The 18,204-nt window shown below is 43.9% G+C and overlaps 5 protein-coding genes across 7 annotated transcripts, besides 2 other annotated features; 2 read left to right on the top strand and 3 right to left on the bottom strand.

Annotated features, from left to right (window-relative positions):
* Positions 1-233: part of a mobile genetic element that runs on past the window's edge.
* A 545-nt stretch (positions 234-778) lies between these two features.
* On the bottom strand, positions 779-1,829 carry CG32440 (uncharacterized protein). Its single transcript, NM_168900.1, has 2 exons — positions 1,478-1,829; positions 779-1,059 (listed from the first exon to the last, which is right to left on the bottom strand). The coding sequence occupies exons 1-2, from the start codon at positions 1,642-1,644 to the stop codon at positions 969-971; spliced, it is 258 nt and encodes an 85-aa protein (NP_730626.1). The 5' UTR covers positions 1,645-1,829; the 3' UTR covers positions 779-968.
* A 311-nt stretch (positions 1,830-2,140) lies between these two features.
* CG32437 (uncharacterized protein) lies at positions 2,141-4,325 on the bottom strand. Its single transcript, NM_168899.1, has one exon. The coding sequence runs from the start codon at positions 4,142-4,144 to the stop codon at positions 2,192-2,194; it is 1,953 nt and encodes a 650-aa protein (NP_730625.1). The 5' UTR covers positions 4,145-4,325; the 3' UTR covers positions 2,141-2,191.
* Positions 4,326-4,666: 341 nt separating this feature from the next.
* Positions 4,667-4,739: a mobile genetic element.
* Positions 4,740-5,512: 773 nt separating this feature from the next.
* CG12971 (uncharacterized protein) lies at positions 5,513-6,908 on the top strand (the record flags this gene model as incomplete). 2 transcript variants are annotated; one of them, NM_001275225.1, is made up of 3 exons in its annotated part: positions 5,513-5,532; positions 5,775-5,868; positions 6,054-6,908. In NM_001275225.1, 3 exons carry the CDS (start codon positions 5,513-5,515, stop codon positions 6,729-6,731), a joined length of 792 nt encoding a protein of 263 aa, NP_001262154.1. In that variant the 3' UTR covers positions 6,732-6,908. The 2 variants fall into 2 exon arrangements, with proteins under 2 accessions (NP_001262154.1, NP_649309.2); NM_141052.2 differs by lacking the exon at positions 5,513-5,532 and having other exon boundaries at positions 5,849-5,868.
* A 50-nt stretch (positions 6,909-6,958) lies between these two features.
* CG32436 (uncharacterized protein) lies at positions 6,959-17,975 on the bottom strand. Its single transcript, NM_168898.2, has 5 exons — positions 17,346-17,975; positions 11,747-11,993; positions 11,546-11,669; positions 8,995-11,459; positions 6,959-8,899 (listed from the first exon to the last, which is right to left on the bottom strand). The coding sequence occupies exons 1-5, from the start codon at positions 17,898-17,900 to the stop codon at positions 7,077-7,079; spliced, it is 5,214 nt and encodes a 1,737-aa protein (NP_730622.1). The 5' UTR covers positions 17,901-17,975; the 3' UTR covers positions 6,959-7,076.
* On the top strand, positions 12,720-17,240 carry ebd2 (earthbound 2). Of its 2 annotated transcripts, none has more exons than NM_001259936.1 (3): positions 12,720-12,966; positions 15,054-15,319; positions 15,933-17,240. In NM_001259936.1, the coding sequence occupies exons 2-3, from the start codon at positions 15,254-15,256 to the stop codon at positions 16,968-16,970; spliced, it is 1,104 nt and encodes a 367-aa protein (NP_001246865.1). In that variant the 5' UTR covers positions 12,720-12,966; positions 15,054-15,253; the 3' UTR covers positions 16,971-17,240. The 2 variants fall into 2 exon arrangements, with proteins under 2 accessions (NP_001246865.1, NP_649307.1); NM_141050.3 differs by lacking the exon at positions 12,720-12,966 and adding an exon at positions 14,939-14,970.
* Positions 17,976-18,204: the final 229 nt, after the last annotated feature.

The raw sequence follows: 18,204 nt of genomic DNA, 5'->3' as shown, positions 1-18,204 counted from the left end.
CGCAGAGAGAAGGTGGTGTGGGAGGATTTATCAGCGTTGATCACGATGTTCCAGCGTTTCAGCCATGGATCCAATGCATCCAGTTGCCTCTGGATGATGGCTGATGCTAGTTGAGGGTTTGTTGCGGTGGCAAGGAACGCCGTGTCATCTGCATAGGTGGCTGCTGTGAGGTAACGGGAGGGTATGATAGGGAGGTCTGCTGTAAACAGGGTGTAGAGGATGGGACCAAGGACCAAAAGTATTTTTAATTTAAATTAACAATGTGGCCAGGAGGTTCATTAACTCCGTTTAAAAGTTTAAACTGTAATCAGTGAATACTTCGAACCAGCTTACATGGGGGGTTCCCCTAAACGATGTTTATTCTTTATTGACAGATTAGCATTTCGTACAAAGACCACTTGCAAATTTATCATAACTTTGAAACGATGCATAAATTCATGAAACTCACACGTATTTAGAGAAAATGTCAGATGTGTCAGTATCGCATCATTTATTTCATTAAGCCATCATTTCCGCTTTAAATAGAAATGCTCGTTTGACACTTCTCAAGAGATATCATGGCTCAATGTGGCGGCGGGCATGAATGATATCATGAATTGTTCTGCGATCTGTGTGCAAATATCATAGTACTCGTATAGTATGAGTATGTCTGGAGCGCCGCAGATCGCGATCAATGACGCGCCCATTAATCACAATCGTACGAATCAGAATCGCCAGAAACCACACGATCATCAATTGCAGCCATCACAAGGAAAACCCAAACAAAAAAATACAATATGCAGTGGCACGAGGGTGAGTTTTAATTGTATATAACATTTCGCGACATCTGATGGATGACTGGCGTGGTGGATGGATGTGGTGACGAAGGAGTCAATCAGTGGGCCAGGCGTGGGCAGTGGGCAGACATTCGATTTAAAGTGGCGCAGAACGGAATGTTGTTCTAGTAGCTTTCTAGCTTTCTAGTACAGCTATTTCGAGGAACTGTCCTTGCCGGATCCAAAGTACAGGACTGACCAGGACTTGTCCGGTATATCAAACACGCTCTCACGCTGATAGACGCTAAAACGAAGAGAGGTTTTATATATTATATAATTAAAATTCTTAGCATTTATCCAAATAAAGAAGCGATTAGGAATAATCTTCATATATTAAACCAATAATAAATTATATATTTTTATTTTGTAGTTTATGAGTTGAAAACACGAACTAAAACTTTAATCGCGAAAATCGACTATCAGATACCCATTGCTGTGGAGATATTTCATTTAGATAAAAATTGGGTAATCAAAAAACCATTTATAGGGCTGATCCTATGATTCTAATATATATATATACATATAAAATTTAATGGGTCGAAAACGCATACGCATAATCATTCTGTTCCTTGGCTAAATTTGTTTTGTTTTATGTTGATTACACCAATTTATTCATCGATTCATTTTCAACCTGACGAGAATATTTACAAACCAAAACTCACTTGGTGTCCGAGCTGGCCAATCTCTGGCGTTGGTGCGTCGGAATGCAGGTCTGTTTGGGTGCTGGCTTCAGCTCCAGAGCGAAGTCACTCTCGTTGGGATCCATGGTGGGCAGTTCATTATTGGCACTGCTAGCTAATCCGCGCTTCTCACGAAACTGCGATGACATGATTCGGTCGGATCCCACTGATCTTGGGATTGAAACGAAAAAAAGGCAAATTCCTCGTCGAACGGACAATTTAGGGCCGAGATAATTTTTATAAATCTAAATTTTTGTTTTCCTATATCCTGAATAAAGAGTTGACACACAAAAAGTTAAATACCTTTTGGCAACTAAGAGAGTGATATTTGTGTGCCTTGTATTATGACAGACAGAAAAAGCAGCGGATAAGCTTGAGAACAAAATTTAAACGTTTTTTTATATTAAATGGCAAAATCCTTCAATAAATCGTATCTATTCCTTTCTTGAACGCCCATCAATAGAGATTTCAGAAAAGTAGGCAACTAGTTTTTCCGACTATAAAGAGGAGACCCAACGCAAAGCCTAGAAGTATGCAATTGCTTGAAAAAAATTCATTTCTATGTACTATGTACAAAATATACAGTTCTCGAATACAGTACTAACCATTTTACACTCTGCCCAGCAAAAACAACATAAATTAATTCATAAAAAGATGTATGTAAGTTGTATTTCCGTTACAAACGTACTGAACAATTTAATAAACCTTCACCTGAATGGGCAGTAATCTGCTCCCATTATCGGTCATTTGCGAGATCATGCTCATGGGCAGGATCATGGAGCTCCGACTGCGGACGATTCGGCCCAGATCGCTGGATTCCCGAATATCGTAGATATAACCAGTGCTAACGCCAACGCAATCGGCCATCTGGGGACCCAGAGTGGACCATACCGAAAAGGTAGCCAGTAGTTTCATATCACGGGGAACAACTCCTGTCAGCCACATAACAAGGAACTCTTTATCGAGAATGGGATTTCCTTTGCTTAGTTCTCGGGCCTCCCAAAGTTCCGCATAACCGAAAGAATTCGACCAGTGGGTACGGCCACTCATCAGCAGTATGGGCAACAGATCTTTCAAAGCCTCGGCCTGGCTGTCGATAATCTTATCCCGCACCATATACACCATGTGACACTTCGGTTTGTCCAGCATCGGTATGTTGGTGTCCAAGAAGAAGGTCTTGGTATGCGCCGGCTTAATATGCTCCATGGTCAAAGATCGATGATTAAGCCACATGTGGGTATTAAAATCCGAGACAAAGCACATCCGCTGGCAGTCGTAATCGGGGCAACGGATTGGTGCTCGGGAAACATACAGTTCCTTGTCTGTTTCCATCCTGGTCACATAGGGTTTCTCAACTATCAGACTCAGCAGTTCCATATCCTCACAGGCTATGGTGGAGAACTGAGTTGTGGGCTCGTTCAAGGACACTTCCGTCGATTCGTCCATAGTTCGGATTAGCCCTACTGTATCCAACGGATCTTTGACAAAGCAAGCGTAAAGTGCCCTTTGTGCCGAAGACACTAAATGGCAAATCTTGGGAGACCTGGCCAAGGGCTGCGATACTTCGAAATTGTTGGGATAATGGTCACAGGGTTTGTAGTATCTCACATCGTCTGGGGATGCAAGGGGGTTTCTCAGCTGACAAGGAATAGGTATATCAATAGTGTTAGTCTTCGCAGATTCACAAACCGTCGATAAGTTGTTATCTAGATATGTTTCCGTTTCCGAAACTAAATCGCTTTTAAACGCGGTGTCTGCATCACTTCCCTTTTCCGTTTCCGTTACCAGAGGACAACTATCTGATGGCTTCGGACTGTCCAGTGATTTCTGATATTCGTTCAGAAATGCAAAATTATCTACGCGTAGAGCTTTCAGAAGGGCTTCAAGAATTTCCTCACTGTGTAATTTCCTGCTTTCCTCCGTTGATATTCCGATTTGCATTTTCGACTCTAGTCGTGATAATGTGATGTGAGCACCACCGCTCTGTCGCTTAATTCGTCCTATTGGCGACCGATGATACATGTGCTCCAGGTTATCCAGTTCCAATCGAGTCATCTGTTCTTCCACATTGAGCCTCGATCGCATGGACGCCAACTTCTTCAGTTGTAGCCGTTTCTCGATAATAGTTTTTTTAAGCCTAAGGTGGCTGGAACTTAAAACTTTCACTTTACTGCTGGGGAAGCTCTGAACATGGCTTCCCTGCCTGGAGGTCCCCGGCTTGAAATCAGGTGTGCCTGGATTTTGATGTTGGTCATCGCAATGCTTCTGGTTCCTCTTATATGGATTAATTGGCGGCAAGTAAATACCCACATTTGGGGGCAATTCTAAGCTCATATGCCTGGGTGGCGTAGATCGTAAGAGTTCGATGCCTTTAACTTTTGGATATGGTGTAGTTTGCCGTACGCTATCCGCATTTTTCGACTCTTTTACTGGGCTTAAGTTGGGTACGGTGCCCTTACCAGTTTGGGCTTGAGTTCTAGATTTTGAGGGCACGTTAAGTGGTGTAACCGGAGGCGAGGCGTCATTACTATGTGGTAGCTCAACGTTCCGATTTAAATATCCATGCCTATTGGGTAGTATGGTGTAGGATGTCCCTTTTTTCGGAGGATCCATGGCATCCACGGCCCAATTTTTCAGTTGCTTAGCCATACTGGTGTCTTGTGAGTTGTGCCAGAAGTTCAAATCCGTAGCATTTCGGATGTTGGCCTTTATAAAATTCAAATTTGACGCCAATCAATTTATGGTCTATGCTCTTTGAAACTTACAAGATAATTTTATAAAGCGCTACCGAAATAATAATATATAAAAATGATTAAAGTTTTTTGTTTCTGTTCCCATAAATGGGAATGTAAACAGTGTGAAAATAAAAAAATGTTTACAAATCCGGTTGGAGCTTAGAAAAACTGACAACTAGATTGGAATAAATTAATAACAAATAAATATAAGAAAATGTAAACTGAACAAGATAGAACGCTATAGCTAATTTCTTCGAAGTCTCGTTGCTTAGCTAGTGGGAGTGCGAACAAGAAAGTTAAACATTCTTTTTGGCATATACTGTGGCGTGGCAGTCAACAAACATACGCTGCATCTATGTCTCTGAAATCTGCATCCTTAATCTTAAGATATTATAGTTTCTAAGACCTCGACGTTCATACGGACATATAAATCTGGATATATACTTGATATGATCGGAAACGTTTTCGTCTACCTGTTACATACTTTGTAACGAATCTGGATTAACTGGATTAATAACAAACAATAAGAAAAACATTGTTCCAAAAAATATGCCAAGGTAAAAGCCAATTGTAATAATTAAAGGAAATAAACCCATTTAAACTCAAGTTCCTATGTTTGCTTTTCCGGTCCGGCCCCTTTGGAGATTCGCACAGATCTTCGCCCGGGGTTGGACAATCTATCCATTGACCGTGAAATCTGAAGAAGAAGGTCAGGAGGGTATGTGCAAAACTCACAGAGTGAAAATCGAATTCGGGGAACCTTGGATTCCCAGACCAACCGTACTCCAGTTTATACGCCTCGAGCCGGAGCTCTCGAGCCCAATTGAGATTGTCAAACGCCCCATCAAGTGGCACCTGTCAGCAGGTGAGGACAGAAATAAAGAGAGGAGAAAAGCTAAAAATGAAGAAATACGTGTTTTGGCACGGTGACGTTTGCATACTCTATTTTAGAATTAGAATTAAACTTCAAGGGATATATTAATAGTTCTACGAACTTGTGTGAGTATCACAACCTATATGAATATTATAATATGGATAAAGATATTAATAATGAATATAATCAGTCGATTATGTTTTATAAACTGTTATAAGATTTGGATTAATTAATAATTATAATAATAATAAGTTTTGCTTTGAGTGCACTTGTACTTTTAATAAGGCATTTATTATGTTTTTATATAAACTATTTATGTACCGGCTGTAAATGTTTTTTTTTTTTTTTAGATAGAATCGCTTCCTTGTGTGAACTAATAGTCATACTACCCTCTGCAAGGGTACGAAAATGGCCAAAAGCGGCTTAAAGTGAGTCCAATTGAGGTTCGACTTGGATCGGATGGGATCGAATTGCTATGGTTTGTTTGGCGGCCGGCCAGTGGTGATGAATCAGCTGGAATACTTGGATATTTAGCCATTCGAATGTTTGTTTGTCAAATTGTTTGTTGAGATGCGCCAAAACTAAAGAAAATCAAAGTCCAAAACCGACGACAAATCAAATAACGGAACTCGATCCGAAACCCGCTACCTTAACTTATTGGTTGTACCAGGCGAAGGTCTCCATTGAAGCTGTACTCGTATAAATATCATATCTTCGATCTGTTCCAACATCAGACGCTTCACAGCCATACATCCAACAAGATGGTAAGTATTAGGCGAGGATTTTCAAACTCCATAAGACGATAACAGAGGATATGAAATAACACTAAATAAAGCTAATATTTAACACATTATCTTTAATTTATAAAAATTTTTATAAAATAATTTAAGAAAACCTTAACCTTAATTTTTAAATTTAAAAAACTCTTCAATTTCTTAATCCTTCTCAGAAAACCTTCGTCCTGACCCTCGCATTGTGCGCCTGCCTGGCCGCCGCCGATGTGTCCCACTTACAGCCCAGCACCAGCTACCTTCCACCACCTCATCCGGAGCACGCTGTGTCCATGAGCATCGAGCAGCAGGAGCTGCGTGAGCTGCCCGAGCAAGTGGAGTACATGCGTCCAAATGAACAGGGTCAGATGGAGCCCATGCCCAGCAGCCTTCTCACTCCTCCCGCTGCAGTGGATGAGCAGGAAGTCATGCCCTCCTCTCGCTACCTGCCACCTGCACCTGCACCCGTAACAGTTCCAGTTCAGATGGCCATTGATCCCACGATGATGCCCCAAATGGAAGCTGTCATGGCGAAATTCCAGCAACAGCCAGAGCTCGCACACCGTTATCTGCCTCCCGCACCAGTTTCTGAGCAGCAGCTGACCTACCAGCAATACCAGGAGCAGATGCAGCAGATCCAGATGCACGATGCGCCCCAGGAGCAGCAGCCCCAACAATTGGAAGAGCAGCCTGTACAGGAGGAGCAGCAACCAACTTACGTTCTGGATGTCCAGCAGCCCATGGCTCCATCCGATGTGGAGACCCAAGAGCAGCTGGAACCGGAGCCCGCCCACGAACTCCGTGCCGATGGCTATCACTATAAACAAGCCGAGGAACAGCGTCGTCTGCGGCATTGAGTCACTCAAAATCGAGTCACCCAATGACGACATCGAATCATCGGACGATGCGTCATCCGATTGTTGTTAAATGTTTATCTTAGTTCTTAAAGAGCATATTAAATTTCGAATTTGAAGACGACTATGCTTTAGATAATCCTGTCTGAATTATATTAGTCACATCTGAAGCGTTTGTATTTTCTATCTCTGTTTTAATTTATCTTTGGGACTAATAAAACTATCAAATTAAAAAAGAGATTATATACTTTATTAATGCTTCCATAAATTTTATCCAAACAATAAGTAAAAAAGAATTTAGAGCTCCATAGCCAACAAATACCAAGCGACTCTTTCTGCTAAATCCCGTCAAGCACCACCCTCTTCGCCACCCTCCTCCTCTTCGTTCTCCACGGTGGCTCCTTCGCGCAACATCTCTACCTTGTGGATGCTGAAGTCTATGTTGTAGAATGGCACATTTAGGGTGACCACTACGCAGTAGAGGAGCACCTGTAGGTGCCGGGTGCGCAGCATGTAGGAAGCACCTTGCTGCTTGGGGAACAGTGGATGATCCTTCTCCTGGCAATCGTACATAAAGTATCCGCCATCGTGACTGGGGCAGAATCCAATGGCCAGTGACCGTTTTCGGACACTCACAATTCCGAACTGGTAGTGGCTGAAGAAGTAGATCAGGGCCTCGGATAGATTCATTCGGTTGAACGTAGGGACCCGATACAGTTTTCCGTAACACACATGCTCGATATGCACCACAAAGTTGATGGTGTCCATAGAGCAGTCGATGTTGAGGTTCTCCAGTGAGAATTCGTAGTCCTCTTTGCTGATCTGATCGATGCTCTCCTTGAAGTAGGTGCTTCCGCTGACCACAATGGTGTCGAGGAGATGTGGACTCCAGTCCATCAACCGATAAACGCTGGCCGCACAGCAGGCCATCACATAGCAGCCCAGATACTGACGACCCCTTACCTCGTCCTCGAAGACGGGAGCCTCTGGATGGAGATTGCCCCACAGGGACCATAGGCGACCCTCGATCTCGACGTCGAACTTCTTTATCTTGCTGATGGGCAGGTTGCGATACTTGCCCGCCGTATTCCGTCGATTCAATCTGCTCCACACGGGCAGGCAGTTCTCCAGTTCTAGCCATCCGAGGGATTCATTGGTGGCACAAATCTCGTATTCCGGACTGCCATACTGCTTATTTGTACATGTCATTGGTATCGAGAGATCGGTGAGCAGCTGTAGGATTCTGGCGTTCGGAGCGGCCTTTTTGTGTGACAGGACATCAACCACGAAGAACCTATACTGGTTCTTCTCCTTCCAGTTCTTAACGGCACTCCGTTCGTCGATGTACTTAAGCAGGGAATCAACATCATAGAGCAGAACCCAGGAGGCAGTATTTCTTTCCGGCCACCTCTTAGGTCCCTTGGGGCATCTCTTTTTCTTCTTCTTACCGCCCTCCTCATCGCCCTCGTCCTGCTCTTCCTCATCCTGTCCAGGTTTCTCCATACTGCCGTAGGGATCAAAGACGTGAAAGAACTCGTCGTGGTAGATGGCATAGCTTCCATTGGGCGTGAAGATGATCATATATTTACGCAGATTCAACAGCTTGCCGAACTTCTTCTTGAAGATCATGAGACCTACTTCCGGAGTGCCAGGTTTCTTTACCGGGGTAGGAGTCCACATGCCAGCTGGCTCAAAGCAACGGATCCAGATGTCAAACTCGTAATCATCAATGGTGACGTGGCGGACCACCCGTTCGAATACTGATTCCAATTCGCAGACGCCCTTGGAAATCGCCTTGGCATTATTGATTACCCTATCGATGCGGTAAGAGTTCCATTGGTTCAAGGGACGCAAGGAGCAACTGATGATGGCCAGGGCGGAGGCAAAGTAGCACGGCTTGATGGTCTTGAATGAGCCCTCGTCGCGTCCCTCGAGTGCCAGGCTGCCCTGGATCTTAAAGTTGCAATCCTTCTCGCGCATTCTGTAGCCAAACATTATGGGACGAGGCTTGTATGCCCGGCGAACTTCCTTAGGTAACTTCTTGCCTGGTAGGTGCTTCAATTCCACCTCCTCTTCCCCTTCCTCTTCGCCCTCCTCACCACCAAGCATGTCGTCCTCCTCGTCGCCCTCCTCGCCTTCACCCTCGTCGATGCCAATGTCCCTGTACTCGGCTGAAAGTTAAAAAAAAATTATGAAACATTTTTATTCAATTACTTTCAACAAGGATCTGCAAAAACAAAGCACACTATTTTGTAGTCGCCCTTACGTTTAATTCCAGCCTTGCGGTCCATGTGCTCCTGTTTGGCCTTGAGGAACATCTGTATGCGCTCTTTCTCCTTTTGGAGCTCCTCGTCGATGTAGCGCATCTTCTCCAGTCTTTGCTCGCGCAATCTCTTCTGCCTGGCCGTCTCCTGCTTGACTTCCTTATCATCATCCTCCTTTCTCCAAGGTCTAAAGCGTCCATGAAGATTATTATCCACCATTTGGACGCAGGCCACGATGAAGTTCATTACCGAACAACCCTGCGGATTGCAGCCGAATTCAATGCGCTTGATTAATGCATCTAGTTCCACAAATCGAAGGAGACAAGCTGGACCGGAACCACCCTTTCTATAGCCAATTGCGTTGCAGGGAAAGCCGATGAACATGTATACAAAGTTGTAGCGCTTAAAGATTACGCAGGAGAAACGCTGGCAAACGAGTAGCAGCCTATTATTGTCCACAAGTAGATCCACAAGGACTTGCCGAAGGGGAACCATAATCGAGGATTTGACCACCTTCTTCACCTCCAAACTGAAGTTGCTCTCGCCAATGGCAATATCTGGTAATTTCTTGGCCAATAGGCAAGCCAATATGTACTCGTAGTTTTGGTAATCTTCTCCAAAGCTGTTTGCAGATTCCAAACTAAACTCGATTAGTTCAGAATTCCAGGTGGACAGCTTATACTTTGCTGAAACAGCCATGGCTACCAAAGCAGCCAGGAGTCCTCCCAGTTTGGCCATCTCCTCGTCCAACTGGGGAAGTTGGGTGGTTCCCACAATGATCCAGGAGCCGTCCGGTAACGCCTTAAAGTTGCTCTTGAGAGCCACCTCCTCCTCCACCGTTAACACTCTCTTCAGATCCTCCTCCTCCTCCTGGCCGAGCTCATAGCCCCGCTTGATCCTTAGCCGCAGAGCCTTCAGATTCTCTTGATCCGAGCGCAGGAGGACCTTTTGGGCCGGCTTATAGAGATGTGGTCTCTTGGGTTGTGGTTCCGGCAGTTCCTTAATAATACTATTGATGATCATATTGATCAGCTCCTCTACCATTTCCTTTTCATCGACGGTGGGGAAGCGATCCTCTTCCGGTATACTCTCAATACTCTTCTTCTGTTTCAGCTCCGGCATTGGTGGTTCATCCGTGAAGGTGGGCAGACCCATCTGCAATCCCGGGAATCTGTTTGTCTGCGGGGTCATCACCTGCAGCGGTCGGATGCAGCCTGTCCTCACGCCATGGATAAAGAACTTACCACCACGTCGCATCTTCAGGGCATTCATGTAGATTACACGGACAAAGGAGTCGAAGGTGGCGTGCAATTGGAGCACGGCCAATCCCTTTATGCTATAGTCATCGGGATCCACCACCAGGCCAGTTCGATTCCGCCGGAAGGGATCGAAGACATAGAAGAACTCCCTATCCCGCCATACAGCCATCACTGAATTATCGATCTGAAGCAGGGCAGATGGCCACTGGGGCAAGTTGAACAACTGGTGCAGTGCCATCGTTAGCTGGGATTCCAAATAGTTCCTGCAATCCGCCACATGACCATTGATCATGAATGGATGCTTTCGAACGGTGGCCTTAAATGCACCCATGAGAAACATTTCTGGCAGATCCACCACATTCAAATGTGGCTTCTTATTCTTCCAGCGTTTTCCATCCAGGCGGAACTTCTTCCGAAGGGTTTTGTAGTAGGCTACACCATACCTTATGATGTCATCCACAGTACCCGGTTTCCATAGCTTGGCTAGCTCAAATTCCGAGTAAATCAGAGCTATCAATGACACAACTAGCGATGCATTCTTCTCATTTCCGGAGATCGGTTGGTGAATGCCACCTGTGGCCGCAGTTTTTACAGCAAAGTTCTCATTGACTGGCGCCCAGAGTTTGTGATACTCCTCGTTTTCCGCCGAATTAATTGGTGGCTCCTTAAGTTTTCCATACTGAGTCAGCGATATCTCAAAAATATTGAATTCATCCTGCGGCTGCAGATCGCTAAACTTGGTGATCAAATGGACCAAGTGCTCCGTATAGCGAGTGGCCATCAGTGAGCACTTTCCCTCCTCGAAATTCCGTTCGCAGTTTTCATCACGTCCATTGGGATCGAAGATATAGTACGAGTTTAAGCAGCGCTTCCAGATCAGCAGGAAGAGATCCCGGGACGTAAAGATGCAGGCATTGTATTTGGAGAAGAATAGGGAAAGTGCTTTGTACATATTTGGTTCGTTTTTCAAAAGTCCCGAGAAGTGTATCTTAATCTCAACGGCGGCGTCTCGTTCCGCAACCTGTTGGATTATATCGAAATCATTCACGTCTGACTTGTAGTTTAGGTCGGCGCTCTTTTTGGTCAATTTCACTCCGCGCTTTAGAATCCCATCCATTGTAGATCCCGTCCAGAAATCGGGATTCAAACGAAAGGTCTCTACGAAAGCGACTATAATGGCACCGATTTCACTAGGCCGATAATAGTACCTGGATTTAATGTAAGGAGGAGTTATATATTTTATTGGAGGGTATTAGTAACTAAGCATTACTAGCAAAGAAATCAGATTACTCACTGCAAACGGTTGGGCTCCTTCTTTGGTTCAGGATAGATGTTCCGATTCCCAAACACAATCTCAGCAGTAAACGTCTTTTCCAGCTGTTGTGGTATATTATAGAGCGTAAGTTCGCCGTCGTTTTCTGTGAAATTTTGAAAAGCCTAGATTAGGAATGCAAATCTCTTGGAAAAAAGATAGTTCTATTCGCTAACTACACACCATATTTCGGCAGGGAGGCGGATATGAACTCCTGATCCATATGCTCCTCTCTCTTCTGGTAGCCCACATTCCAGGTCCACAAATCCTGTGGACTGCAGCCCTCAATGATATCGAAGGTCTTGAGGTTTTCTCCTTCTAAGCCTTCTTGCAGGATTCGCGGATTGTAAGATGAAAAGGGGAGCTCCTCCAAGGGTCCAACTTCAGTTTCGTTTAGGTATATGCGACTCTTGGGACGCTTTAGCTCCAACTGCGCAGGTTGTATAAATATATCATTTCTTTTTTTTAAGATTATATTAATATTCAATGAGGTCGGTAAATTAAATTTATAATTGCAACCGATATACATGAATAAAATAAAAATAAGCTAAAATACATTACAACCATATCCAAATAATTTCTGTATGTGTGGTCAACAAATGGCGCACTTAGTGTAACCCAAATTGCGTAAGGATATGTCCAGCCAATTGAAATATTCAGTGAATTCATAGTCTTGGCTGGCGATGGATTGGGTAACATATGGCCAGTTATCAACGCTTGGCTCTGTGCAAGCTCTGTGCTTTCACTCGGCGACTCGGTTTTCCTGGCCATGGCCATAAGCTTTTAATGCGGCTGAAAATAGCACGCATACGCCACCGATGCCCGACGCCCCGTTGGTCTTTGCCTTGGTCTTGGTCTGGGTATGGCATTTCAGTATTGTGTTGTATGGCAAGGTATGGTATGGATGGTATTTACGGGAGGCCTGTTTTTTCTCCTCCGCTGTTTTTTGCGCTCATCAAGAAGTTAGTTAGCGGCATAAGGTAAGCACGAAATGCCAACTAGACTGACTATAACGACCTGATGTCGCCGCGCTATATGTGGTATACGATGGCATGCGCTATATATGTATGGGTTCGCAGTGCGTCTGTGTTGGTGAGTGTGCCTCTATGGCTGGCTGGCCACGATGACGGGCACCAAACAACAGAGGCGTCCCATGCACAGAGCAGTAAACAACGAACAGCGCTTAGTGCCACATCACGGAATCTTATCGCTCTCGTTCGTTCGGTCGTCCAAAAGCCAAAAACCCAACCAGACCAAAAACCGACTAGCCCGAGACCAAAAACCCGGACCCCGAGCAAATACGAAGCTGCCTCGGCTGCAGAACAAACAAGTCATCTAGTAAGTAGCGTGCTGCAGCAAAAACAGAAACAACAGGCATCCAAATCGACGACCAGGTGAACCAGGTGAGCGCCGCAGTATCGCACTGTTATAGCATACGACCACGTCAATACCAATACTAACACCAATACCAAGGCGCACTTGCCAACAGTACAAGTCGGTTCCAATTCCAACAACGCAACCCTCTTTCCATGGGCGAGCTAGCTGGCAAAATGTCAAACTAGGCGGGGTTACGATGGGGCTCGGTGTGTTCCGCGTACGGGGACTTCAGACACATGATCATTCGCAAGGCAGGTGTGGTGGGATGTCCACTTAATTATATTTTATTTTAAGAACAATACTTTGAGAAGACAAATGCTTATTTTATTCATGTAGTGGGATCCAAAGGACATGTTTTTTTGAGTTATCATATACCTTATGCAAACGAATATTCTTAATATATAATTAAATGTCAGTGAAATACAAGAAAATGACCATAAGTTATTAATTTCATCCAGAGACCTAATTCAAAGAAAGACTAGGAACTGCTGAAGTATTCCACTTTAAGGCAGCCCTTTCATCAATGATGCTGAGGCTGCAAGAGCAAACTTCGAGATGGCTTAAAACTCAACTTAAGTTTGGTATTTGCGAGGTGCAGCCGCCCAGCGAAATTGAGATACACATGCATATGGGGATGGACAGCCAAGTGTTTTGTAAGCAGCGGTCTGGCACCTCGAAAAACAGAGCTTGTCTGCATATACAGAGAAAACTTCAAAAGAGTAAACTTCATTTAATAGTTTTATTTCAAGGACCTTTTTAATAGCTAGTATATAGCTAACAAAAATAATGCTGAACAGAATTGATGTTCTTTTAGTGCCTAAAACATACAATAACTATACCTTTTTAGACAGTTAGTTTAAATGAACGAATAATAGGGAATTTCTCTGTTGTCTAACAACGATCTGGACCGATAAGAAGCTAGCTATGAACGCCCCAAAGACTTTAGAGCGAGCTTATATCACTTCGGCCACCAAACGAATCGTTGGAAGAGTAAAAGTAGACAGGCTCTTATCTGTGACGCAAAGGTAATTAGCCAAGATAGAGCGAGGTTTTTGCGGCGGGCAATCCGACGAGGAATCGGACTTTAATCGGTAACCCAGCATATAGCCTTGCCACCCCCTCCTGTCATCGCCACGCTCCTGCTCCTTCCACCGACAACAAAAATTGATACATAACAAACAACAAACGCGGCGAAACGCAAACGCATATGACACAAGAGCGAAGCGACTGCAACCGCACTGCTTTTGCATACCATGCCCACTGCCGATGCAATAGACCAACAACGCACATAACAGCGGGCAAATAGAGAGTTTCACTTTTTAGGTGCAGACATGTATTTATACATGTATACATATGTACATATATACTAGATACATAAGATCAGCAAATTAACAATTAACGCCTTAAAAGTAGTCGATGTTACCAGGGTTCCCAAAGTATTTGGGGTATTTGCAGGATAAGGACTGTAATTGAATATTTGAAAGCCTTAATATTAATTCATAAAAAAACTGCCATGTTTTATTACTAGAATTAAGCCTTTCTGCAGTTGATAACTGCATTTGTTATTAATATGACAAATATGAAATTGTATATATTGTTTTGTTTTCGCCAACTATAATTACTTATGAAACCCAAAATATTCTGCTTGCTTCCCTGGTTTGCCAGAATCAGCTCTAATCTCTTCCTACAATCAAATCATCTAAGCATTGTCTAGTGGTTTAATACCCTTTCTAGTGAAGTACGCTAGTAACTTGACCTGCACTGTACAAAAGTAACAGCTGCGTTGCTACAACAGCAAACACCATGCAAAAGGGATTGAGCATAGTGAACCGTTTTTATTTCATACGGAGCGCGCACTGAACGCACACACACACAGGCGCAGAGAAACGAAGAGCGGAACCAAGAAACAGAAACAGGGCACACAAGTGTGTTATTACTCAGTAATTGTAAAAATGTCAGAGGCGCAACAACAAAAGCTAATACAGAGGCAAAGCGAATTTGAGAACGTGCCGTGCCAACTTTCGTAAAAAGTGACTAACAAACGCTTAGCCATTTGCATCAACAGTATTAATATTGCTTTTATTTCTGTTTTATTACGTTTTCTCTGTAACAGCTTCAAAAAGGAGTCTCGCACGAACACATCTCTATCTCCCTCTGACGCATGATCTAAGTGGCGCGAGAGCGGAACGACTACAGCCGTAAGAGCGCAAGAAGCTGCTGCGCAGTTATCGGAAAAGAAGAAGTGGAGAAGGAAAAGAAGGAGAACGGAAAGAGCAGAAACCTAGTTGCAATTGACTTAACACAACTATTGAAATGGCTGCTATTGCCGCCCTGCCAACAACAACGTTGCGGCGCAACAACAACAACAACACCAAAGGGGTAAGTAGTCGCAAAGGGACAAGGGACCAGATATGTCTGTTAACTTGGCCCTTAAGCGACCCGCTGAGGGTGGATTTTATAACGTGTCTCGAGTGGACACGCGGCAGTTACACTAAACACGTGTACACAAGCATATGCATACATATGTACATGTATACCGCACACATATCGTACATTCATTTACCCTTGAGCTGCGTGGCTTGCAACCAAGGTCCTTTACATGCACACCCTTTGCATGATCGAAACGGAGGCCGTTAATCCCTTAAGGCTAGCTTAGTGTTGCAGTTCGTATAGGCCTCTGTTTTCATTGTAATGCCAAATTCGCACTATGTTCATATACAACAATAATATTATCTATAAAAATGTACAAATTCTATAGAGCTTATTGGAAAAGAAATATACGTATATATATATATACGACACTGAGAGAAAAAATTACTTATCCGCCCAGTAACACTTCTGCATGGAAATTTTCGACAGGATATAAGAGGTGGTCAACAAATGTGGCTTGTACCCTAATAGTTGCAGATATCTAATAATTTATTAAATTGCTTAAAATATATTTAATACTAATCTTAGGTTAATCTTATACTCTTCCCTCTCTATATTTTAGATCAAATCCCGTCGCAATGAGCGTAACATCCTGACATTCTACGAAAAGATTGCCGTAATCCGTTACTATGACGAGACCAACATCTCTAGGAACAGTCTGGCCAAGATGTTCCACTGCTGCGCCACCCAAATACGTAGAATCTTGGATAAGAAAAAGGATCTGCTGCAGCAGTTGGCCACCTTAAGCGAGGCAGATGCCTCCATTATAATCGAAGAGATGACGCGCAAGCGCCGCAAGTTCGAAATGAGTGCCATCAGCTTCCTACTACACGAGTGGGTGGAAAGGTGCATCCAAATGCAGTTGAACATCAGCATAAGGAACCAAAAACTGAAGGAAACCGCCATCCGGATGGCAGCTGTGTTGAACCTGCCATCCTTCAGACCATCCTATCGATGGCTAAGCCGATTCCGCAACAAGTACAAGTACGAGGCCGATGAATTGGGCTACCAGGGCGAAAATCCCTTGAACCAGGACCTGCCTGTCGAAGACATCATTGTGGAGTTTAAGCATGCACTGCCGAACTTCATGCAACGGGAGCTGGATAATCCAGGCGAAGCAATCTCAAAAGCAGCTGTTATGGCAGATTTTGTCAATCTCTCCAGCGAAAACAGTATCATGTCCGATCATCCAGAGGGGGATAATGAAGTGGAGCTGGTAACATGTGAGCCCACCATGATGTCCTCACCATCCAGCACACCAGATGCTGCAGAGGGGGAAATACCTCTGCAGGCACATGGCGACCAGGAAAACCCGGATGATCAGATTAACGCTGGAACCAGTACTCTTCTGAATGGGGTTTTTCCGCATCTAGCCATTATCCACCAGTTCGCTCTGATGAACTCGGATGTACAGGCATTGGAACTTATCTCCCAGCTGGGAGTGCACATGCAGCAACAGGCTGTTTCTGGAGCTTATCATAACCTGTCGCTGGCGACTACCGATGGAGATGGGCAAGACGATCCAGGAGAAATCGCTCTTTCGGAACTGCCACCGGGAAGTATTTACGCCGATATCGATGACATCGAATTGATCGAGTAAAAACATCAATTTATCAAAAGGTTAAAGCTAGTCTAAACTTATGCCTCAGCGTAGTCGACTGTTATTTATAATCAACAAATCGTTTTGTTATGAACTTAAATGAGTTCATTTCACCAAAAAAGTACTTAAGGCCTTCGACTTTTATTAAGATTAATTCTTAAAACAACAACAATAAGAGATCTACTTCATAATTTAGTTTAAATCAAATTCGATTTGATTGATTAAAAGGTTAATAAACCAGAATTGCTTATTATGATCATGTTAAAATTTAATAATCCGCAGATAATTTGGAAATGGTGGTAATTTGGGATACGTAGTTTATACGAATCGAGAAATATTGTCTATACCAAGTTTATAAGCTATATCTAAACATACCATGCGTTTGTCCGGAATAATTATCATATCAGAACTGCATTCTGGAGTGGCTAGTTGTGGCTTGACCTCGCCCTCCTCCTCTTCCTCGCCCTCCTCCGCCTGTTGTTCCTCCTCGCCCATGTCCATGGGACTGTTGAGGACGACGAGATCTTTGGGACATGGCCTATCGACCCTGGCGTCGTGCTCGACGAGTCCAAAGTCCTTGCGCGCGGCCAGAATTCGCTCTCGCATCTCGGCATGGGTCTTTAGCTCCGCTGGAGTTCGTTGTGGCACGATGCACATGGTTAAATCGTCGTAGAGGTCACATTTCTTTTTATAGGGCTTTGTGAAGCGGGATTCCTCCGCCTTGTGGTGGATGCGACGCAGCTCATCCTCGATGGTTAGCACTTGGGAGATCGTGGAGTTGGGTGGCTTTTTCTGACAGACGCGATCGCGGGGCGGACAGTTCTCCGCCTTCCATTCCGGCGACGTTTCGTTGCCCAGAAAGGTACGAATCTCATAGGGATTGTTAGAGGGACTGCACTCGGCGTTCACTTCCACGAATTTTTTCAACATTTTTGCAAAACACTGACGATTTTGCAGGAGTTGAGAATAAAACTAGTAATTTTGTAGCACGACACGTTCGTTGGGCTTTGAACTTGTTATATAAATGAGAGGTTTCAGTTTCGATTTAAAGCTAAAGGCTAACTATGTAATTTATATGGTAACTTTGCGTAATATTAAACTGTTAATAATGAACATTTTCTGTTTCTCTATTCGGCTTCTAAAAGCCAACAAGTTTTTAAATTGGAGAGAACATATTTCGCTTAATTGAAGTTAAGATACAGATTCATATTCTTAGGTTTAACTAAACGTTAAC

The sequence above is a fragment of the Drosophila melanogaster genome, chromosome 3L, assembly GCF_000001215.4.
Source record: "Drosophila melanogaster chromosome 3L".
Classification (NCBI taxonomy): Eukaryota; Metazoa; Arthropoda; class Insecta; order Diptera; family Drosophilidae; genus Drosophila; species Drosophila melanogaster.
The sequence above is the reverse complement of the archived record's forward strand: the minus strand, read 5'-3'. Positions and strand labels throughout refer to the sequence as shown.